The sequence below is a fragment of the Cetorhinus maximus genome, chromosome 17 (assembly GCF_964194155.1).
Source record: "Cetorhinus maximus chromosome 17, sCetMax3.hap1.1, whole genome shotgun sequence".
In the NCBI taxonomy this organism is placed as follows: Eukaryota; Metazoa; Chordata; class Chondrichthyes; order Lamniformes; family Cetorhinidae; genus Cetorhinus; species Cetorhinus maximus.
In genome coordinates, this window is record NC_135895.1 from 12,622,642 (window position 1) to 12,647,667 (window position 25,026).

The following is a 25,026-nucleotide window of genomic DNA, read 5'->3' on the forward strand; positions in this document are numbered from 1 at the left end:
AATATAAAGTTCCTTCCTCCCCCCCTCCCCAAGAGGTTAATAGTACAAAAATGGCAGGTTCTGCAGTAAAATTCCAAAAGTAGGTGAGGGGCTAGGAATTCTCTGGCAAATAACTCACTTCCCAACTCCCCAAAGCCTGCCCACCATCTACAAAGGCAGAATTCAGAAGTGTGATGGAACACTCTCCACTTGCGGATGAACTCCAACAACACAAGAAGCTGGACATCATACAGGACAATTGATCAACATCCCACACATCACTTTAAACAATGACTCCTTCCACTACTGGCACACAATGGCAGCAGTGTGTACCATATAGAGGGTGCACTGCAGCAACTCACCATTCTTCTTCAACAGTGCCACCCTCTAGTACCGAGGAGGACAAGGGCAGCAGGTGCACAAGAACACCACCATCTGCAAGTTCTCCTCCAAGTTGCACCTTGACTTGGAACTAAATCGCTGTTCTTCGCTGTTGCTGGGTCAAAGTTTTGGAACTCTCTCACTAACAGCACGTGGCTGGTCCTACACCAGATAGATGGTGGCGGTTAAAGAAGGTGGCTCACCACCACCTTCTCACGGACAATCAGAAATAAACAATCTGAGTTTATGTAGCATCTTTTTGCATAATAAACCCTGCCAGAGCACTCCACAGGAGCACTATGAAGCAAAATTGGACACAGCCACGTAAGGAGATCTTAGGGCAGGTGGCTAAAAGCTGCGTCAAAGAGGTGGAACGGGCAACAAATGTTGGCCTTGTCAGCGATGCCCATATCCATTAAAGAATTACAAAATACTAGCCTACTTGATACGATGCCCAGGGGTGAGCTGCAATGTGCCAGTTTGATTTAGACTATTGGCTTCCAAACAGCTTTGTGAATTCTCTGAAGTTGTGGAGAGGGTTCTTTAGCGATACCCAGAGTATTCCCAGGTACCAATGCAATTTGAGCGAAAATGCAACTGAGAGATGAGGCTGACAGTAAAGGACATGCAATTCTTCCAGAGCCTTTCAGCACCTCTTAAAGTCCTGAGGTGCTTTTCAACTCATGAAATACTATTTTGAATTGTAGTCACTGTTGTAAAAGTAGGAAATGTGGCAGTCAATTTGTGCACAGCAAGCTCCCACAAGAAGAACGTGATACAAGACTATATAATCAACAAAATAGCCATGCCACTTACAGAAATGTCTGCCTGTCTGTGTGAATAAACGCATGTACTTTCATCGCTTTCTCCTTCTGATGAATAATGTTGCACTTGGCATTCCCAGGCTAGAGGGAAGTAGTCTAGCTGTAAAATTGAGGATAACTGTGAGCATGATGAGGACGTTAAGTTGACATTTAATAGTTGCAGTCAAAACCATGAGAGGTTTTGATAGTTTCTCCTTATTTATTCTGTCCCCATTGACGGGAGGGTTGTTGTTCACAAAACACATCGAGGTAATTGGAAAAAGGACCAGAGGGGAGATGAGGAGAAACTTTTCTTACACAGTGAGTTGTTAAGACCTAGAATGCATTGCTTAAAAAAGGTAACAGCAGAATCAATAGTAGTTTTTAAAAAGGGAATTTGATATATACTTGAAAAGGAAAAATTCTCTCAAGGTTATGGGGAAAGGGCAAGCAGTGGGACTAATCCAGATCGCTCTTTCAAAGAGCTGGCACGGGCACGATGGGCTGAACGGCTTCCGCCTGTGCTGGAAGCTTCCAATCGAACAAAGTTTGAAGTGTGCCAACTTATCCCGAGAGGGCGCGGAGACAGATCTCTGCAACAAAAGGAGCTCTCAACGGAAAATTAATTCAATTCCGATAGGGAAATTTAAAAAAAAACTCATTTACATACAAGCCTTTGACAGGCCTCGTGAAAGGAATGCAGAGAGATAGAGAGCTGGGATAATGAGGGACGCTTTCATTCACCCACACAGATCATTTTAATGTGCTTTAGCATTTCCCATTAACTGTCATATTTCTCACAGTTGGAGTCTGTGTTAATAGAAGTCAAGCGATATTTCATTTCCTTTTGTAAAATGCTTTCAACGAACAACCGTGCTTGCTGCAGCAATAACATTTTAACGCCAATGAGACAAGCTTTATGGCGGTATTTGGAACAAGTGTCTGTTTAGTCAGGGGAGGGATTTGATTGGAGACAATCACGTTAACTCTTGGTCTTCATAATCTCCTTTAAGAAATGTGCAGGAAGCGATAGGATTCCAGCTCCCACTGGATAGGGTAGATGGAAATGGAGGACGTTTTGAGAAAACACGAAAAGGATTCTTTTCCCTATTCATTCGTGGGATGTTGGCATCGCTGGCTGGGCCAGCATTTGTTGCCCATCCCTAATTCCCCTTGAGAAGGTTGGGGGGTGAGCCACCTTCTTGAACCGTTGCAGTCCATGTAGTGCAGGTACACCCACAGTTCTGTTAGGGAGGATTTTTGCATTACGGTTAAGGTTGTTTTGTGCAAAGCTTGGATAAGACTGTCCTTCATTTGGTAATCACAACCAGCCAGAGTTTAAGGGTAGGGAACAGGGAGCCAGTTGACTGGGAAGGTTGGGGAAGGGAGGGTGCAGACACTGGGAACAGAGTCATTGGCAGGGGCAGGGAGGAAGAGTGAGGAAAGGTGGTTGAGATGGAGAAGGGTGAGGGACAAAAGGAGAGTGGTGGTAGAGGCTGGGAAGGAGAAAGAGTGACTATCATAAGGGTTCCGTAGTTTTGTGGTTATGTTGCTGGATGAGCAAGTCAGTAGCTTGGATTCATAATAATAAACCCAAGTTCAAATCCCATCACGGTAGTAAGAAAATTGGAAAAATTTTGGAAATAATAAGTTGGTATGAGTAAAAGTGACCATGTTATCAAAACACAACCAGTTGATGAATGTACGTCATGCACAGAAACCAGCTCATCTGGCCTGTCTGGCTCCAGACCCACAACAATGTTGGTCTCAACAGCCCTCTGAAGTGGCCTAGCAAGCCACACAGTTGTATCCAGCCACTCCCACCATCACCTACAAGGCTACAAACTAAAATCTGGAAAGTGGGATTAGACTAGATAACTCTTTTTTGGTTGGCATAGACACTATGGGCTGAATGGCCTCCTTCTCTTGAAAGAAGAAGCCTGAGGGTGACCTAATCGAGGTCTTTAAACTTATGAAAGGTTCCGATAGAGTGGATACAGAGAGAATGTTTCCTCTTGTGGGGAAGAGTGCAGGAGGGCATGCCAGGAGCAGCACCAGGCATACCTAAAAATAAAGTGTCAACCTGGTGAAGCTATAACACAGGACTACTTGTGTTCCAAACAGCATAAGCAGCAAGTGATTGACAGGGCTAAGCGATCCCACAACCAACGGATCTGGCAGTCCTGCTACATCCAGTCGTGAATGGTGGTGGACAATTAAACAACTCACTGGAGGAGGAAGCTCCACAAATATCCCCATCCTCAATGAGGGAGGAGCTCAGCACATCTGTGCAAAAGATAAGGCCGAAGCAGTTGCAACAATCTTCAGGCAGAAGTGCCAAGTGGATGATCCATCTCAGCCTCCTCTGGATCCCAGCATCACAGAGGCCAGTGTTCAGCCAATTCCATTCACTTCACGTGATAACGAGAAACGGCTGAAGGCACTGGATAGTGCAAAGGCTATGGGCTCTGACAACATTCCGGCAATAGTACTGAAGACTTGTGCTACAGAACTTGCTGCGCTCCTATCCAAGCTGTTCCAGTACAGCTACAACACTGGCATCTTCCCGGTTTGTGGAATATTGCCCAGGAATGCCCTGTACACAAAAAGCAGGACAAATCCAACCCAGCCAATTACCACCGCATCGGTCTACTCTCGATCATCAGTAAAGTAATGGAAGGGATCATCAACAGTGCTATCAAACAGCACTTGCTTAGCAATAACCTGTTCACTGACGCCCAGTTTGGGTTCTGCCAGGACCACTCAGCTCCTGACCTCATTACAGCCCTGGATCAAACATGGACAAAAGAGCTGAACTCCCAAGATGAGTTGAGAGTGACTGCCCTTGACATCAAGGCAGCATTTGACCGAGTGTGGCATCAAGGAGCCCTAGCAAAACTGGAGTCAATGGGAATCAGGGGGAATACTCTCCACTGGTTGGTGTCATACCTAACACAAAGGAAGATGGTTGTGGCTGTTGGAGGTCAGTCATCTCAGCTCCTGGACATCACCGCAGGAGTTCTTCAGGGTAGTGTCCTCGGCCCAATAACCTTCAGCTGCTTCAACAATGACCTTCCTTCCATCATAAGGTCAGAGGTGGGGATGTTCGCTGATGATTGCACAATGTTCAGCACCATTCGCGACTCCTCAGATACTGAAGCAGTCCATGTCCAAATGCCTCATGACCTGGACAATATCCAGGCTTGGGCTGACAACTGGCAAGTAACATTCACACCACACAAGTGTCAGGCAATGACCATCTCCAACAAGAGGGAATCTAACCATCGCCCCTTGATGTTCAATGGCATTGCCATCACTGAATCCCCCACTATCAACATCCTGGGCGTTACCATTGACTAGAAGCTGAACTGGACTAGCCATATAAATACTGTGGCTACATGAGCTGGTCAGAGGCTGGGAATTCTGCAGTGAGTAACGCACCTCCTGACTCCCCAAAGCCTGTCTACCATCTACAAGGCACAAGTCAGGAGTGTGATGGAATACTCCCCACTTGCCTGGATGAGTGCAGCTCCTACAACACTCAAGAAGTTTGACACCATCCAGAACAAAGCAGCCCACTTGATTGGCACCACATCCACAAACATTCACTCCCTCCACCACTGATGCACAGTAGCAGCAGTGTGTACCATCTACAAGATGCACAGCAGGAATTCACTAAGGCTCCTTCAATAGCACCTTTCAAACCCACGACTACTACCATCTAGAAGGACAAGGGCAGCAGATAGATGGGAACACCACCACCTGCAAGTTCCCCTCCAAGTCACTCACCATCCTGACTTGGAAATATATCGCCGTTCCTTCACTGTCGCTGGGTCAAAATCCTGGAACTCCCTCCCTAACAGCACTGTGGGTGTACCTACACCACATGCACTGCTGTGGTTCAAGAAGGCAGCTCACCGCCACTTTCTCAAGGGCAATTAGGGATGGGCAATAAATGCTGGCCCAGCCAGCGAAGCCCGCATCCCGTGCATGAATAAAAAAAAACTAGAGGCCGTCAATATAAGATCGGCACCAAGAAATCCAATTGGGAATCCAGAAGAAACTTTAAGCAGTTGAGCCATCGGATGCCCCACAGCATAAAGCTTTAATAAGCAACCCATTCATTAAGTTATGTCAGGATGTTGTCTTATGCTGCGTGTTGGCCAAATTTGGCCAAATGGTGGCATTAAAACCAAAGTGAAAGGCATCTCTGTCATGTGAGAGGTGATCAAATTTTAAAAAGAAACTCAAAATCCTTTCAGCAAAACAGCCAAATTGGAATGTTACAATACAAGTTACTAGAAATGTTGAAATACAAAACAATAAAAAGGAAATCTAAAATAAAAATAGATAGAAATTGGTAGAAATGAAAATAGGCAGAATGTGAAAGGTTTTTTTTTAAAAAAAAGGATGTGAGCATCACTGGCTAGGCAAGTATTTATTGCCCATCCCAAGTTGCCCTTGTTCAAAGAGAATTGGGTCTGGAGTCACATGTAGGCCAGGGCAGGTAAGGATGGCAGATTTCCTTCCCTAAAAGGACATTGGTGAACCAGATGGTTTATTTTTTTAATAACAATCAACAATGGTTTCATGGTCATCATTAGACTTTTAATTCTAGATTTTTATTGAATTCAAATTCAACTGTCTGCTGTGGCTGGGTTTGAACCCAGGTCCCCAGAGCATTTCCCTGGGTCTCTAGATTTCTAGTCCAGCAACAATACCACTACACCACCACCTCCCCCTAAACATTATTCAATGTTAACTCAGTTTCTCCCCACTGATGCTGCCTCCATCCAGCATTCCCTGCTTTTAATGACAGGAAATACTATCCTTAGAGGCAATATGGCAAGAATGAGTTTATTGTCTTGTTTCTAATGATTTTACTCAGGAACAATCTAAGCTACAATGAAATTCGTGAAAATTACTTTATAAACTTGGGCTTTCTAAAGGGTTCAGGAATAAGAGAAAAAAAGTTCTTATTACCTGATCTTCGGAGTCTGATTCAACACCAACAGCATCTGTAAGATCCTCGAGCAAACTGAGGTCCAGTTCACTGGGGCCTGGTAGGTTTGAGGAAATAATGTCAGAAAATAGGGAGAGAACTTAAGAGCAAAGCAAAATCTGTCTCCTATTGAAATCTGCTGCAGTTCACAATGGTCAATGTTGACATTTCGGGCCAACCAATTGGTAGCTCTCCTGCCTCTGAATCTGAAGGTTCCCACTCCAGAGGCTTGAGTGCAAAGCCTAGGGTGAAACTTTCCAATAAGATGTTAAACTTACTGCCCTCTCAGGTGGACACGAAAGTTGGCACTACTGGAAGAGGAGCTGGGGAGTTCTCTTGGTGTCTGCCAGTGTTAGCGGTAGCGGGAGTATTTTTTTATTCTTTGATGGAGTGAGACATTAAGCCAGGGCCCCATCAGCCCTCTCTGGTGGATGTGAAAGATCCCATGGCACTATTCCAGAGAAGAGCGGGGGGACTCATCTCCAGAGCCCTGGCCATTATTTATCCCTCAATCAACATCGCTAGAATAGATTATCTGGCCATTATCACATTGCTGTTTGTGGGAGCTTGCTGTGTGCAAATTGGCTGCTGCGCTTCCTACATTACAACAGTGACTACACTTCAAAAATATTTCAGTGGCTGTAAAAGGCTTTGGGAAGCCCCGAGGTTACCTGCTACCTGAAAAGAGAGAATGTGCAAGGTTACAGGGGATGAGGCAGGGGAGTGGGACTAGGTGGAATGCTCATTCAGACTCGATGGGCTAAATGGCCTCCTGCTACACTGTAAAGATATTGTGACAATGAAAGCCATGATATGAATATTAGCTCTTTCCCAGCCAGCATTTGTTGCCCATCCCTAATCATCCTTGAACTGAGTGGCTTGCTCAGGCCTTTTGAGAGTCAATCACATTGCTGTAGGTCTGGAGTCACATGTAGGCCAGACCAGGTAAGGATGGCAGATTTCCTTCTCTAAAAGGGCATTAGTGAACCAGATAGGTTTTGACGCCATGGCTATCATTACTGAGAGTAGCTTTCAATTCCAGATTTTACTATTCCACCAGCTACCATGTGGGATTTGAGTTCATATTCTCAGAGCATTAGCCTGGGTCTCTGGGTTATTAGTCTGGTGACATTACCACGACACCAACATCTCCACCATCTCCCCTTATTGGGGTACTGGACACCTCCCTTTTTGTCCAGGCCTTGTGTGCAAGTTTACTAGAATGGTATCGGGGATGAGGGGCTTCAGTTATGTGGAAAGACTGGGGCTTGTCCTCCTCACACCAGAGATGAACAAGGGGAGATTCACTCACGATGTTCAAAATTATGAGGAGAATTTTTTTTTAGCACAGCGAATAATGATCTGAAATTCACTACCTTAAAGGTTGGTAAAGCAGAATCGATAGAAACTTTCAAAAGAGGAATAGGATAAATACTGGAAAAGGAAAAAAAAAAATGCAGGTCTATGGAGAAAGAGCAGGGGAGTGAGTCTATTGTTTAGCTCTTTCCAAAGAGCTTGCACAACAAGATGGGCTGAATGGCCTCCTTGCGCTCTGCAACACCTGTAATTTGGAAATCTTTCAGGAACAAACGAAGGAAGTCGAGTTTTTTTCCAACTCATCTCCTCGGTAAGTGTGCTCTGGTGAAGCCGTTTATTTTTCTGAAAATCTACACTCACTAAGATGCTGAATTCGGGAGAAGAAAAACCACAAGGTTCAGTTTTTGCATCAAAGGGTTGAGTCTGGGGAAATTTTGGCCTGTTCACCCCAGAGATGAGGCAACTGACTGGTGATGTCATGAAGGCAATGAATGAAAATCGCTGTAATCCCAGAGGACCATAGGCCACTCTCTTGTTACAGAGACATGACTGGTGGTGAGTTTAACCTGAGGGTCACCACAACTCAGGTGAGAGGCGAGGTTGAGATAGTGGGGCCTTCACGGATGACCTCGGTCGGTACAGGAATTGAACCCACGCTGTTGGCGTCACCCTGCGTCGCAAACCAGCCGACCAGCCAACTGAGCTAACGTGGAATGGAAAGAGCGAATCCGGATGACTCCTTCAAATTAAACTGTGACTTTGGAATAAGGTTCAAATCAAGAAAGAAGAAAGAGCTAGTATTCATATCATGGCTTTCATAGCGTCAGGGTTTCCAAAGCCCTTTACAGCCAATGAAATATTTTTGAAGTGTAGTCACTGTTGTAAGGTAGGAAGTACAGCAGCCAATTTGCACACAGCAAGCTCCCACAACAGCAATGTGATAATGGCCAGACAGTCTATTCTAGTGATGTTGATTGAGGGGTAAATAATGGCCAGGACACCGGAGATAAGTCCCCCTGCTCTTCTCTAGGTTTGTGCCATGGGATATTTTACATCCACCAGAGAAGGCTTAATGTCTCATCTGAAGATGGCACAATGGAAAGCGTGGCACTCCCTCTGTACAGAGCCAAGAAAGAAAAACTCCTGGACAAATAGATGGGAAAAAAAGCCTCTAGAAACTTCTTGAGTCCTTCCGGTGATTAAGCCCAGTCAAAGAGAGTGAGCGGTTGTTTGGAGATAATGAAAAGCCACTTTGATTGACAGTTCGGGAATGTGTAATGCCGATTGCCACAATGCCAGGTGGGATGTTTTCTCAACCCTGTTCCTGTTGTCATGGTTTCACAGAACTGCCTCTCATTTCAACTCCCTGCTCCAAGATGTTTGTCTCTCTCTGTCTCTCTCTTTGTGTCTACCACAGCCTGCCTGCCAATTCTGTCCAGTTTCAGGACTGCATTTTCAACCAATGACAGCTGGATAGATGCAGATATGACTGTCAGCAGATCGGAGATCACACGCTGAGGTTAAAACCTCTAGCTTTAATGTGTACAGGTCAGTAAGGTCCCAGATCCAATCTTGGCAGGAGCCAAAATGAGTTGAGGCCGCAGTCTCCCCTCTGAGTCAGAGATCGTAGGTTCAAGGCCCACTCCAGAGATTACGGGCACGTAGCTTAGGCTGACAGGAACCTTGTGCAAATAAAGCAGTGGAGTACAGGATTAAACGCAGCTGTGATGCACTACATGGTCGGATAGCCTGTTGGTAGGTGGTGACAAGTTTGCACTTGGAACAGGCTTTTGGAAAACCAGTGACGGTGCAACTGTACCCCAGCGAGGGAATCAACGCCTTTGGGAGAGGAACGCATCAGAAGATGGCTACACAAAGGAAGGCTGCTTGGTCCATTTTCAGTTCACCCACTGAGAACAGACCCTATAGCCCCCACATCCCCATCACTCTCCCCACTGAAGAGTCTCGCCTCCACCTAATCAGCTGAATGCCCATTCCTCGTGTTGATATGTACGTGAAAGGCTTCCTGATAGTGTATATCAATTGGACGTTTTCTAGTTTGAACCCACGACCTCTCGGCCCAGTCTGCAATTCAGTCCGACATAAATTATTCAGGTCTACCTTTTCCGTACTTTAAAAAAATCACCCTCTGAGAGATCTCCTCTCCTTTTGAGGCCAAAATGCCTAACTTACTGCAGAACGGGAAAAAAAAAAAATCAAGAAAAAAAATCACACAACCTCTTCTGGGTTGTGAAATATGAGGTTGTTACTTCGGAGTGAAGCTGACAATATTATTTCAGACACAGTCTTGACAGATTTTGCTTTCCAACTGTCAACAATTGCTACAGGTCTCTCAGCAACTGCCTCTCCTTCCACCTGCCTTCCTCCAGCATTGAATACAAATGGTTGTCCAGCACTTTGAGCTTACCAGCCACAGGGTCCTTGGTGGGGAACAGTTTGTTGTCGACTGCCACAGATATATCATAAAACACCTCCTCCTCATCTCTGTCTGCGTCCAGCTGGGTAGACATTGGGAAAAAAGTCATGTCATCAACTGCATTCCATATTTAATAATATCAGTGATCAAAGCTCAGTTCCATATCTCAAGGTTAGTGTGACAAACACAGATACTTAAATGACTGAATCAGCCAGATGTTACCTGTCTGTGTCTGCATCCATCGGTACCATCCAGGATCTCAGACTTGAAAAGACTATAAGGGCGGGATTTTCCCAGATTTGCACTAAGTGCGGTAGCGGGCGAGTAAAACGACGCTTTACCCGCCGGCCGCGATGGCGGGTTCTCACGCCATATCATCCCGAACCCGCCTCATTATTTATGCGCGCCCGGGAAACACTCCGTTACCATGGCCGGCGAGCTCTCGTTCGCTTACCGGCCATCACCCCGCCGCTGCATCACGCCGGGCGCCATGTTTAAAATCCAGCCACAAGCACACATCTCAGTGCCTCCAGCTCACCCCTGCTGCACAGAAGACATGGCCCTGAAACTGAAGAAGACTCCAGGTTCAGCAACGCGTCCCTCGAGAACCTTTTAGACGCCATGGAGGCCCACCCCGGGATGTCCTCTACCCCCGATCTGGGCACACGATGGGCAGCAACAGCCAACTAACCTGGCTTGGGAGGCGGTGGCAGCGGTGGTCAGTGCCAGCGCCCTGCAAAAGGAGACGGCCACCCAGAGCTGCAAGAGGTTGAATGATCTCCTCCCTTCCGCCAGGATAAATCATTCATCTCATCACTCAACTCACACACTCACAAACCCATCACACATCCACAGGGCCTGCACTCACTGCCGGTTCAAGGAACATCACCATTCACTCTCTCACACTGACCGTCATTGTCCTCATCCCCTCTGTGGGACCGCTCACCACCCACACACATGCCAGGCATACTTATCATCTGGCCTGGCAGGCGTCCTGCTTACGCATTCTCCATCTCTATCCATGCAGGACAAGCTGGCACACAGCAAGAGGGAGAGGTCGCAGACCGATAGCAGAATGCCCAAAATCAAGGCTCTCACGGACTTTGAAAACAGGGCCATCCAGCTGGCTGGCGAGGATCTGGTCCGGTCCTGTGCTGACGGTGAGGTCAGTGCTGCTCTATCAAGTGAGGGTCCAGCAGTGCAACATCCATCAGACAACCGTGCTGTGAGTGACGTGTCCTCTTTCACAGGCCACTGCCATGCACTATTTATCTCTCCTTGCTTTCATAGGCACATCTGCCAAACAGCCCACAGGGTCCATGACCCAGGGCCTCCAATCGAGCCCCGAAGAAACCTCTGAAGAGGAATCTGATGGCACCCTCCCTGAAGTCCCGTCACAGCGCTCCCCCTCATCCTCAAAAGTCGCCTCGGACTTGCACCCTGACCTCCACACCCCCACCCCAGCCCGCCGCCACCAGTTGGGCAGGGCGGCACTTAACCCCAGCCCCCCACCCCCCCCCGGTGCCCCCGAAGCCTGCAAAGCCACAGGCGACCCTGGCGAGCTCTGCAGAACGTTGCTGTTCACTCGCCTCCAGTTCCCCCAAAGTCCAGGCCGCCATGTGCACGTCGCCTGGCGTGCTGTTGTGAGAAACGTTGGCGTGCTTTCCCGCCGACGTGGACGGATGATCCAGCAAGGGGGGGGTGCTAGAGCCTGGGGAAGGCCTGATAATGATACGCTGATGTATTACAATGAGGTTCCCGACGACCGATGGTGGGAGAAATGGCCCGCCATCGGTGGGCTGAGCGGACAATCGCAACCTGCCTTCCCGCCGTCATGAAATACTGTCCACTCATGCCACCTATCACGCCCACCACCAGTGGGCACTGAAAATGCCACCTAACACTCATAATGATGTAGAAGACACCACCTTTCATTTGTGCTCAGCGAGTTATCTAGTTTTTGCATTATTTGAATCACCGTAGTTCACTGACATAACCCTGAATCATGAGCATAGAATCATTGAAGTTTTAACTAGAAAGGAGGCCATTTGTCTTATGTTGCTGCTGGTGTGAGATCCATATTGGAGTTGTCTATTCCAATCCCTAATCTTTGCTTTTTTCCTATGCATTTTAATTACCAAATGCATTATAAAGCTTCTTCTAACCTCTAATTTGTATTTATTCACCAACCATGGAGGAAGTTGTACTTCACTGGCTGCCCTCAAACTTTTGGGAACTTTGAACAATTCTAGAAGATCTTCCTTAACCCTTCTCAGCACAATATCCTCTAACCATAGTAATGTTCTAGCGAGTCTCTGCTGTATTGTTTCAGTTTTCCTTTCTATATATATTTTTTTATTCATGGGATGTGTGGACATTTATTGCCCATCCCTAATTGCCATTGTTCAGAGGGCATTTAAAGGGTCACCCAGTCTGGAGTCACAATGAGGCCAGACCTGGTAAGGATGGCAGATTTCCTTCCTTAAAGGACATTAGTAAACCAGGTGGGTTTTTACAACAATCAACAATGGTTGCCCAGAATTTTATTGGATTCAAATTGCACAATCTGCTGTGGTGGGATTTGAACCCAGGTCTCCAGAGCATTACAATGGGATGTCAGGAATACTAGTCCAAGTGATAATACCACTATGCCACCGCCTCTATAATGGAGATTGCAACACTGTCACCCCACCAGTGGTCTAACCAGGTCACATACAGAGGGGGTCATATACCAAGGAAAGCTCCCTTTTGTCAATGAAAATATAATAATTTTCATAATGTTATTGTGATTTATTGTAAAAGTGGGTTAATAGTGGGATTTGGACTAGTTTCTTTGTGTGTACCTGCGTGTGAGATTTAATTGAATTGGAGACAGGTGGTCTGGAGGTTTTTGAGAAACAAGAAGCTAGGTTTGAAATGCTAAATAGGTAAACATGGCTGAAGTTTTAGAATGTGAGGTGTGAGGAAAAATTGCATATATATAGATAAATTAGGTTAGTTTGAATTTCAAAGTGATGATAAGATGTTAAGACCATAAGATGTAGGAGCAGAATTTGGCCATTCGGCCCATCGAGTCAGCTCCATCAAACAATAAGATCACAGCTGATCTGATAATCCTCAACTCCACTTTCCTGCCTTTTCCCCATAACTCTTGATTCCCTTACTAATTAAAAATCTGTCTATCTCAGCCTTGAACAAACCAGCCTCTACAACCCTCTGAGGTAATGAATTCCACAGGTTAACTACCCTCAAGAGAAGAAATTCCTCCTTATCTCTGTTTTAAATGGGTGACCCCTTACTCTGAGATTATGCCCTCTGGTCCTAGACTCTCCCAGAAGGGGGGACAACCTCTCAACATCTACCCTGTCAAGCACCCTAAGAATCTTTTATGTTTTAATAAGATCACCTCTCATTCTTCTAAACTCCAATGAGTACAGGCCCAACCTACTCAACCTCTCCTCGTAAGAAAATCCCTCCATACCTGGGATCAACCTAGTGAACCTTCTCTGGACTGCCTCCAATGCCAATATATCTTTCCTTAGATAAGGGGACCAAAACTGTTCACAGTATCCTATGTGTGGTCTAACTAGTGCCTTGTATAGTTTTAGCAAGACTTCCCTATTTTTTATCCTCCATTCCCTTTGAAATAAAGGCCAACATTCCATTTGCCTTCCCTATTACTTGTTGAATTTGTATGTTAGCTTTTTTGGAATTCATGCACAAGGACTCCCAAATCCCTCTGTGCTGCAGCTTTCTGCAGTCTTTCTCCATTTAAATAATATTCAGCTTCTCTATTCTTCCTGCCAAAGTGCACAACCTCACGTTTTCCCACATTATATTCCATCGGCCACTTTTTTTGCCCACTCACTTAACCTGTCTCTATCCCTCTGCAGAATCTTTGCCTCATCTTCACCACTTGCTTTCCCACCTATTTTTGTATCATCCACAAATTTGGCAATAGTACATTCACTTCCCTCATCCACGTTTTACTGTTACCTTACCGAAGGTGTAACTGGGAGACAGATTAATTAGGGGTTTTAGGAGGTATTATAGTAGTAATTTGTAGACCTGTGTGTGTACTTGAAATCCTTTCTTTTGTTGATAAACGTTTAATTTAGTTTTGTAACAAAAATCTCCTCATCCGGGTGAACTCATTACTACTGAATTCAGGGCATCCATCTCGAAATAAAATACAAATTTCAAAATCGTTGTGATTGCTTGATCGAGTTTCCTTGTGGATTTGATCTGCCTGGCACACATCATATAACACTTTACATTCTCCTGTCAAGCACTTCTCGGGCAGGCACAGCACGGGTTAGATACAGGCCAAAACATCCTTTACATCGTCACATCAAACATTCCCAGGTTAGGTACAGCACAGTTTAGATGCAGAGAAAAGCTCCCTCTACACTCTCCCATCAAATATCCCAGGTTAGCTCACGTAGCATAAAGAGAGACCATTCAACCTACTGTGCCGATCCTAACTCCCAAATAATCCCACTGCCCCACATTTTTCCCCGTAGTCCTGTAAATTTCTCATTTTCTGGTATATATCCAATTCACTTTTGAAAGTTACTATTGAACCTACTTCTACCACCCTTTCAGGTTGTGCATTCCAGATCAAAATAACTCGTGTAAAAGCATTTCTCCATTATTCCCCTTCTGGTTCTTTCCTGTTTTAAATCCTTGTCCTCTGGTTAGCGACCCTCCTGCCAATGGAAACACTTTCTTTCTATTTACTCCAGAAGTACGCGTCATCATTTTAAAACACCTCTATTAAATCTCCCCTTAACTTTATCTGCTCTGAGCAGAACAATCTCAGTTACCTGCACCTCTCCATATATTCGAGTTGTTCACTGCTGGTACCATTCTCCTAAATCTCCTCTGCACTCTTCCAGGAGGCCTTTTTATAAGCAAGCAGAATCCCCGCATTGGTGGCAGGGGAACAGCAGATGCTGCCACTATCATTATTGACAGATGTGTGACCAAATTTAAAGTTATACCTAGTAGATTTTGGGACTCATAGCCTTTCCATAGGGGGGCATTCTTGTACACTGGACTGATCAGAAATGAGGAATATCATGCAGGGTTGTCAGTGAGCTGCACAGAGGGCTAGGATTGCTGATCTCACACTTAACACCTAACGTCCTGGATCAAATTCTCCATCAGTGATGAATGGGTTAGCACACCAAGGAATTTGGTATGGCTGCATGAAGTATTTGTACAACCCGATAACTATTTATGTCTTAGGAACAGGAGGAGGCTATTCACTCCCTTGAGCCTGTTCCGCCATTCAATGAGATTATGGCTGATGCGTATCCCGACTCCATCCATCCACCTTGGTTCATCATCCCTTAGTAACGTTGGGTAGCGTAAATCTATCCACCTCTATTGTAAGATTATTGATTGGGCTAGCACCCACTGCTTTTTACAAACATACGAGAAAGGAGCAGGAGTAGGCCATTCGGCCCCTCGCACCTGCTCTGCCATTCAATAAGATCATGGCTGATCTGTTTGTGTTTCGAATTCCACATTCCCATCTAACCCCCGCTAACCTTGGATTCTCTTGCCCAACGAGAATCTATCTACCTCTGCCTTCAAAATATTCAGTGGCCCCACCTCCACCGCCTTCTGAGGTGGAAAGTTTCAAAGTCGCACAGCCCTCTGAGAGAAAAAAAAAGCTACTCCTCATCTCTGTCCTAAAAGGGCAACTCCTAATTTTAAAAATAGTGCCTTCTTAATTACTTCCTGTATCTGCGATGCCCACATCCCACATACGAATATAACCCGAGTCCCGTCATAATTGTCCCATCGTGACTGCTATTTGGGTCAGGATGACTCGGAGAAATGGTAGCTGAGGCCGTTATTTCCTCAGTTTCACCAAAACAGAAATCGGGAGGAAACTATCCAAACCCTCACAGCACAGAAGAGATAGAATACATCCCAAACCACATCATCCCAGATTGTAATTAGGTTATCTGCAGCTAAAATAGCACAGGTCCCAGGTAGGCATTTTAAGATTCTAGGCCAAGAAATTGCTTAGTTGCCATTTAAAAATAATCATGCACACATAAGATTAAATATCAGCCCTTTTAAGGGAGAAAGGAATATGCTGACAGAGTTAGATGAAAAGGAATGGGGAAAGTCTGATGTGTAACATAAGTAATGACTTGGATCGGTTAGATCAAATGGCCTGTTCCTCCCCTGTAAATTCTGTCTAATTTCCAGCAACTTGATAACCTACTTTTTAAAAAAAAAATAACTCGAGGTGTCCCCTTCTCTCAGGAAACTGTCCCAACCCCTTATGAATGACCGCAGTCCATCCCTACTCCCTGCTCCTGAGGGTAATATGAACATATGAATTAAGAGCAGAAGTAGGCCTCTTGAGCCTGCTCCGTCATTCACAGAATTACACACTGCAGAAGAGGCGCTTCGGCCCATCGAGTCTGCACCGACACGTGAGAAACACCTGACCTACCTACCTAATCCCATTTACCAGCACTTGGCCCATAGCCTTGAATGTTATGACATTCAATAAGATCGTGGCTGATCTCGACTCCACATTCCCACCTACTCCCAATAACCTTTCACCCCCTTGCTTAACAAAAATCTACCTACTTCTACCATAAAAATATTCAAAGGGCGGGGCAGGGACGGGGATGGTGAGTGTTTCCTACCGTGGAACCCACTGGGAATTCACGCCGTAACGCCCAGCCCCATTATGCTGTCGGGGGTCTCCCGACAGGGTGGACAGGATGGCACGTGCCCTGCTGTCGTACCCAGATGCCATATTTACAAGGCAGGAGATGGTCTGAAGAGGACAGTGAGCTCCAGTGCCAAAATTCAGCGATAGCTCTCTGGGCATCCTGCTGGACAAGGTAGAGGGCAGGAGGGATGTCCTCTATCCAGAGGGTGGGAGGAGGAAGCTGAGCAGGGTGATGAACCTGGCATGGGAGGACGTTTCCAGGGCAGTCAGTGCCCGAGGTGTGGAAGCGGATGAATGACCTCATCTGCGCCGCCAGGGTAAGTGAACCCTCTACTGCTCACATTCACCTCACTGAATGGAACAGGGGACATGGGCTTCAGTGGCAACGAGACAGTGTGATACCTCACAGCCCCACTGCAGTCCATCTCCTCTGCATGTGAAGAGGCAACTGCGGGTCCCTTACCCCTCCACACAGAGAGCTCACATGCTGTCTGGCAGAGGCAGGCGGGGGGGTTGGGGAAAGCGGTCCAGGCATCGAAGGAACCAGCAAACACTGCTAATGACATGCCTCTGAGGTTTATCTTTAAGTATGCATGGGCTCAATGCTCTGGAGGTTGCTGCCCCAGAACCCTTCTGGAGAACCTGCAGTGCATCACTCACGTGGCACACAATCCACTAGGTTCTTTGCAAGACCGGAGGCATGAGAAAGATACCTCAAACCCCAACTGCTCTCAACCCCACCATCTCTCTTTGTTCAGGAAAAGTGAGCCCATTATAGGAGAGAGAGAGGGAGAAGATGGAGTGGCCTGGCCACACTTCAAAGACCTAACAGACCTTGAGGAGCAGCTGGCAGGGGTGGAACGGGACTCAGCCTGTGGATACGGAGAGGTCAGCTAGTGGCCTCCATCCGGTAATGAGCCATGTATGTCACACTGAAACCCAAGGGTCACGCATTGGAGGCAGCTCATGCAGTCACTCATTCTCTCAACTGCCAGCAGCAAGGGGGCAAGGCCCGAAGCAGATGAAGCCCAATCCACCAATGAGACAAGCCCGGAGCGGACTGAGGAGGAAGAAAGTGCACCTGTAGAAACGTCACAACAGTCACCTGTACCCTCCGCCAGCCCAGAGGTCTAGCTTAGGAAAGGTCCCCACATGTCTGTGCAGCGACCACCAGAACATGTCCGCAGCAGTTTGGGGGAGAGAGGGGGGGCAGGGTCAGCCAAGCTCACCGGCACTCGGAGGGCTGCTGGGGAAAAGGCACCTGCGACGTCAGAGTTGGATGAGGCGCCTCTGGAATCGGTCGCTCACAAGATGCTGGTGAGGGGGCAAGTAGTGGGGGAAAATATCAGGCACAGGTGGGTTGACATTTCTCAGGGTGGCACGTCAGGTGGAGGGGTCTGTCTGCCAGCTCTGATGAAGTGGGGCTGACCTGTGCATGCAGGGAGGTCTCCCTGGGGACCCTGGTCCATCAGTTTCTGCCAGAGATGCGACAGGCCTGCACTCCATCGCTGTAGCCACGGTTGAGCTTTCGCTCTGGCTGCACGAGGGAAGGAGCTCCTCAACTTCCCTCTAGGTGCTCCTTTCCCTCAAGGAGTCAGGCAGGGGCCCCTTGGGCACCTGAAGGGAGAAAGAGGGGCAGTTGGACACCACCGGGACCTCCACTCCTTCCGCATCCCCCTTGCCTGTGACCCCTTCAGCTTCGTCCTCTGACAGCAGAGGAAGCACCTGCCCCACAGGCAGGACAGCCTAAGTAAGCCCATCGGGGCTCCAGAGGACGGCTGCCAAGGTCATTCAAGGCAACATGGCAGACTGGTCAGCAGACTGCCTCTACTCCTGCTGCGGAGGTCGGGGGACCCTTAGAGGAAGTGGTGGGGAAACAAAAATTAAGACGTCTTGGTTTCCCATGTGGTTACACGGGTGCACTATTATTGGTAAACTTATCACACTTTTGTAAATATAATTCACTTGCACTTTAATCATGTTTGACGTGATTTATGTGCGGTTGTCATGGAGCCTGTGTGTACACCACCCCTCTCCCCCACAACCACTATCTGAGGGATACCCTATGTGCCCTTGGATCAGGCATGTGCAGGTAGGAAAAGGTCTCTGCCAGGGCCCTTGTGAGCCGTGTGCAAGGAGCCTCCCACACCCACTGAGCCTTTGCCCTTCACACTCTCATATCCCACAGGCTCAGCATTGTGAGTACTATATGCCGAGGTTCCTCTTCAGTTGAGCTGACCTGTGTCTCCGTCCATCCCCGATGATCCAACTCCCATCCAGCATCTCGAGATCTCCACCACAAGGCTCTGCATAGTTGTGAGCGGCCATGGTTGTGGGTCCCTTCCGCATCCAGTCCAATACCTTTGCCCCTCCTCCCATCACCGACACCTTTCCCCCTGTTGGACCCCCAGGAATCACACTTGACATCCCTGCGGGCACCCTTCAACCCTCCATCACCCTCCGTCCCGTAGGTCAATGCCCACGACCCTACCTTTCTGAAGAGCCCACCCATTACTGTAGATCTGCCGCACCCCCCCACCATTCTTCCAATCCCCAGAACCAGTTTCTCATGTCCCCTCCAACAACCTTCAGTGCCCCTTCAACCAACATCGTGGCACCCTCACCCTTCGACCCTACCAGCTCCCACTGCCCCCTTTAACCCTCACCATTCCTTCCTACCATCAGGATACACCACCACAGACCCTCCCTCCAAATTCCTTTCCTCTCTTCCCACTTACCTGTTCACACCTGCACACCCCACCCACGCCCGTTCACACCTGCACACCCCACCCACGCCCGTTCACACCTGCCCACCCCACCCACGCCCGTTCACACCTGCACACCCCACCCACGCCCGTTCACACCTGCACACCCCACCCACGCCCGTTCACACCTGCACACCCCACCCACGCCCGTTCACACCTGCACACCCCACCCACGCCCGTTCACACCTGCACACCCCACCCACGCCCGTTCACACCTGCACACCCCACCCACCCCCGTTCACACCTGCACACCCCACCCACGCCCGTTCACACCTGCATACCACCCACCACCCACACATAGCATGGCCCTTCCCACCCTCCCACTCCTTAGCACCTCACCCATTCGATGACCCCCCCGCAACATCTCTCTTCCCCCTGCCACCCCCATCTGCCTGTAGGCCTCCACTCCTGCCCCACTTCTTCATTCCTCCCCTCCCCTCCCCTCCCAATTCCCCCCCTCACCCCAGCTCAGACAAGTTGCTGCCGAACAATACCTCCTTCAGCCTTTCACCTGCAGCTTGAAGACCCACCTCCTGGAACCTGCTGCAGCTCGAAGATCCGCGTGGCTGACGCTCCACCCACCCCACTGTGGCACACGCTGTTCCAGGGTCCGGTCACTCGGGGGGTTCCCATCCTTCCACCCTGAACTCCGAAGGCTGCTACTGGTCTTCAGGTGAGTGCCCATATCTCCACGCCCCGTTGGTCCAGATGTGTTCTGGACCAGAGTGATATCCCACTGGTTGAGGGGGAGGGGGGGGGGACGACTATTCCAGTTGGGCCTCCACCTGCACATCGGTTTCACAGCGGCCTCTGGTGACCTGCCAAGGCGGGTGGAAGCGGATGATCCCGCCATCATTTTATGGCAGCGGGAAACCAATTGTTCAGCTCCCGGCACATTGCTTTCCTCCCCCGACACCCGCCATTAAACCCACTGTGGGGTGACTGCAAAGTTTCACCCAGAGAGTCTGCTTTCACTGCCTTGAGAGAATTCCAAAGACTCAACCCTCTGAGAAACACTTTCTCCTCATCTCTATCTTAAGATGAGTGTCCCCTTATTATTAAGCAGTGGCCCCTAGTTCTAGATTCTCCCACAAGGGGAAACATCCTCTCTCCACCCACCCTGTGAAGGCCCCTCAGGGTCTTTTCCAAAAATGAAAATAAATGCTTCCTGACTTCTAACTGTTTGCATGTGTCTATTGCTCTTATTCCATCCTTGTTCATCTCAAATAAAACTATCCAACTGGGCAAAGTTTATTCCCCATCTTTAAACCTTCGAACAAAAATAATTACAACTCCTGACGTTCATCCTGACAGCCACAAGCCCTTTTCATGGCGTGACCTTCTGACTGCTGAGAAAGACTACGCACTAGAGATAAGCAGAGTCTCAGCACTGCCGGCCAGTGCAGTACAGTACAGCCCAGCCAAATTATGCACAGCAAGCTCCCATTAACAGCAATGTGATAATGACCAGTTAATCTCGGTTTTTGTGGTGTTGATTGAGGGATAAAAATTGGTCACTGGGGTTAATTCCACAGCTCTTCTTCAAAATAATGGGAACTAATTTTCACCTGAGAGCTAGATGGGTCCTCAGTTTAATGTCTCAATCAAAAAACAGCATCACCGACAGTGCAGCACTTCCTCAGCAATGCACGGAAGTGTCAGCCCCGATTTTTGTGCTCAAGTCCCGGAGTGGGACTTGAATCCAAAACCGTCTGACTCAGGCAAGAGTGCTACCTACTGAGCCATGGCTGACACACCATGAACTGGGACGCTAATGCTGTGACTTGGTCAACGTGGAGAAACCTACCCCTCAAGCCGGCAGGCTCTTGACCGCTGCTGATCTCCCCGCCCACTGCAAGCAGGTCTTAATGTTACAATAGTCTCTTTAATATCAGAGGTGGAGAAACGTCTACTGACTGGCCTCGTGCTCCCTCCCCCTTTTTAAGCAGCGAATGTGACAAATGATTCGGTTGAGGGAGGAATGTTGGCCTAACCCCCTGTTCTTCTTCAAAGAAGACCATGGAATCTTTAGCAGATAGGATCATACCCTTATCCTATTTGATCAAAGCAGTCTGGATGTTTCTGGCACTTAAATTTATTTGTACTGAACGTCTTAGTCTGGCAGTAGCTGAAAATCAGAGAGACAAATATCAAGACATTTGTTTGATTCCTCTATTAGTGACTACAAGCTGTTTTATCCTGCATTCTTCCAAAGTCTCATTATTCAGAGATCGGTATTAGTCTCCTTGAAAAGTCAACTGCCAAATGCTTGATGGCTCCTTCTCAGTAATTGCACTCTTCTCATGGTAACCTAATGAATATTCAACACTTTTGCAATAAAATTATAGAATTTGCTTCATTGTATGCAACATGCGTGGTACCATTTACATTACAGGTCCCATTATTGCAACTCCTTTGTTCCACTCAAATGCTCCTAGCCATTTTGGCCTTTAATTCTGATAGGTATGTGCCAACAAGGGTTACGAGCACCTGCTTTTGTTTTCACCATCTTCCAGATCAAAACTGCCCTTCCCTTTCACCCAGCAACATGCCAAGCCTCCTTCGGCAGCACCTTCGAAACTCGCCGCCTCTACCACCTAGAAAGGCAAGGGCGGCAGTTGGATGGGAGCACCACCACATGCAAGTTGCCCTCGAAGACACACACTGTCGTGACTGGAACATATGTTGCTGGAAATCTTTCCCAATCAGCACTGTGGGCATACGAGTTAGGAGCAGGAGTAGGCCATTCACCCCTCGAGCCTGCTCCGTCATTAAATAAGATCATAGCTGATCCAATTGTGACCTCAACTCCACATTCCACCTACCCCCCGATAGGTTCTTGACTAACAGAATCACAGGTTATCTAATTCAGCCTTAAAAACAATTCAATGACTTTGCCTCCGCCACTCTCTGGGGGAAGAGAGTTCCACAGACTCACTGACCCTCAGAAAAATATTCTCCTCATCCCCGCCTTAAAAAGGAGATCCCTTATTTTTAAATTTTAAATCTCATAGTTTTAGCATCTCCCGCAAAGGGGAAACATCCTTTCAGCATCCACCCTGTCAAGTCGCCTCAGGATCTTGTGTCTTTCATTCTTCTAAACTACAACCTTTCTTCATAGGATACCGCTCATTCCAGGAATCAGTCAAGAGCACCCTCTCTGAACTGCTTCTAATGCAGTTGTATCATTTCTTAAATAAGGAGACCAAAACTGTATATAGAACTCTTGATATGGTCTCACTAATGCCCTGTACAACTGTGGCAAAACATCCTTACTTTTATATTTTCCATTCTCTTTGCAATAAACAACAACATTCCATTTGCTTTCCCAATCACCTGCTGTACCTGCAAACTAACATTTTGCGATTCATGTACCAGAACACTCAGGTCCCTCTGTACCTCACAATTCTGCAATCTCTCCCCAGATAAATAATATGCTGTTTTTTGGTTCTTTCTGCCAATGTGGACGGGTTCACATTTTCACACATTATACCCCATCTGCCAACTTTTTACCCATTCACAACCTATATCCTTTTGCAGACTCCTTATGTCCTCAAAACTTACTTTCCTATCTATATTTGTGTCATAAGCAAATTTAACAACCATACATTTGATCCTGCCATCCAAGTCATTGATATAAAAATTGTAAATAGTTGAGGTCCCTGTGGCACTCCACTTGTCACATCTTGCCAACCCGAAAATGATCCATTTATCCCTGCTATTCTATTAGAATTTAGAATATTGTGAGCAATTTTGGGCCCCGTATCTCAGGAAGGATGTGCTGGCACTGGAGAGGGTCCAGAGGAGGTTCACGAGAATGATCCCAGGAATGAAAGGCTTAACATATGAGGAACGTTTGAGGACTCTGGGTCTATACTCGATGGAGTTTAGAAGGATGAGGGGGGATCTGATTGAAACTTACAGAATACTGAAAGGCCTGGATAGAGTGGACGTGGGGAAGATGTTTCCATTAGTAGGAGAGACTAGGACCCGAGGGCACAGCCTCAGAGAAAAGGGAAAACCTTTTAGAACAGAGATGAGGAGAAACTTCTTTAGCCAGAGAGTGGTGAATCTATGGAATTCATTGCCACAGAAGGCTGTGGAGACCAGGATATTGAGTGTATTTAAGACCGAGATAGATAGGTTCTTGATTGGTAAGGGGATCAAAGGTTACGGGGAGAAGGCGGGAGAATGGGCTTGAGAAACTTATCAGCCATGATTGAATGGCAGAGCAGACTCGATGGGCCGAATGGCCTAATTTCTGCTCCTACGTCTTATGGTCTTATTAGCTAACCAATCCCCTATCCATCCTAATAGTAGGTTACCCTGACATCATGAGCTCTTATTTTGTGTAGTAGCCTTTGATGCAGCAGCTTGTCAAATGCCTTCATAAAAATCTTAGTACAGAATATCCACAGGTTTCCCTTTTATCCATTTTGCTTGTTACTTCCTCAAAGAAATCCAATAAATTAGTCAAATGTGACTTCCCTTTCATAAAACCATGTTGACTTTGCCTGATTACATTGAGATTTTCTAAGTGCCCCGCTATAACCTCCGTAATAATAGATTCAGCATTTTCCCCTATGATTGGTGTTCAGCTAGCTGGCCGGTAGTTTACTGCTTTCTGTCTCACTCCTTTCTTTAATAGGGGTGTCACATTGGCTATTTTTCCAATTTGAGGGGACCATTCCAGAATCTAATTTTAAATTTGCAAAGTTCCCTAATGCACCTACTATCTCAGCAGCCACTTCTTTTAAATACCCTAGGATGAAGTCCATCAGGACCTGGGAACTGGTCAGAAAATTATTAGAACTAAAAGCTAAGTACTCTTTCCCTGGCGATTGCAATTGTTTTTAAGTTCCTCTCTCCCTATCACCTCTTGATACACACTTATTTCTAGGATGTTATTTCTGTCTTCTACATTGAAGACAGATACAAAATATCTATTCAATTCATCTGCCATTTCCTTCTTTTCTATTAATTCTGCATTCTTACTCTCTAGAGGACCAACACTCTACTTATTCTTTTCCTTTTTAAATACCCATTTGTTTTTATATTTCTAGCTAGCTTTCTCTCATACTCTAATTTCCCCTTCATTTTTCTCACCATTCTTCATATTCTGCCCAAACATCTAACCTACCACTAATATTTGCGGAATTGTACACTTTGTTTTAATCTGATACTATCTATCTTTAACTTCCTTAGTTAGCCACAGGTATCTAGAGCTATTCTCTCTCACTGGAATGTATCTTTGTTGAATGTTACGAAATAAATCCTTAAATGTCCGCCACTGTATCTCTACTGACCTAATTTCCCAGTTCACTTTAGCCAGTTCTGTCTTCACAACCTCAATTTCCTTTATTTATTCAAATTCAAAACACTCATCTTAGACCCAGATCCACCCTTCTCTCCTGTGAACTGAATGCAAAATTCAATCATGTTATGATCACTGCCACCTAGGGGCACCTGTACTAGTAGGTCATTAGTTAATCCTGCCATGCTGCACATTACCAGATCTAGAATATCCTGCTCTCTGGTTGGTTCTAGCATGTGCTGTTCTAAGAAACTGTCCCGAAATCACCGAACTCATCTTCCACCCTATCTGATTCACCCAATGTACATTAAGATCATCCATG

General features: G+C 46.9%; 1 protein-coding gene across 1 annotated transcript in view; it reads right to left on the reverse strand.

Annotated features, from left to right (window-relative positions):
* The window catches only part of ak5 (adenylate kinase 5), an 80,853-nt gene that overhangs the window by 25,103 nt on the left and 30,724 nt on the right, over positions 1 to 25,026 (reverse strand). Inside the window, exons 7-8 of the mRNA XM_078560723.1 lie at positions 9,911 to 10,001; positions 6,147 to 6,223 (exon numbers count right to left, since the gene is read on the reverse strand). Coding sequence (XP_078416849.1) covers positions 6,147 to 6,223; positions 9,911 to 10,001 — 168 coding nt within the window. The remainder of the gene's footprint in view (positions 1 to 6,146; positions 6,224 to 9,910; positions 10,002 to 25,026) is intronic.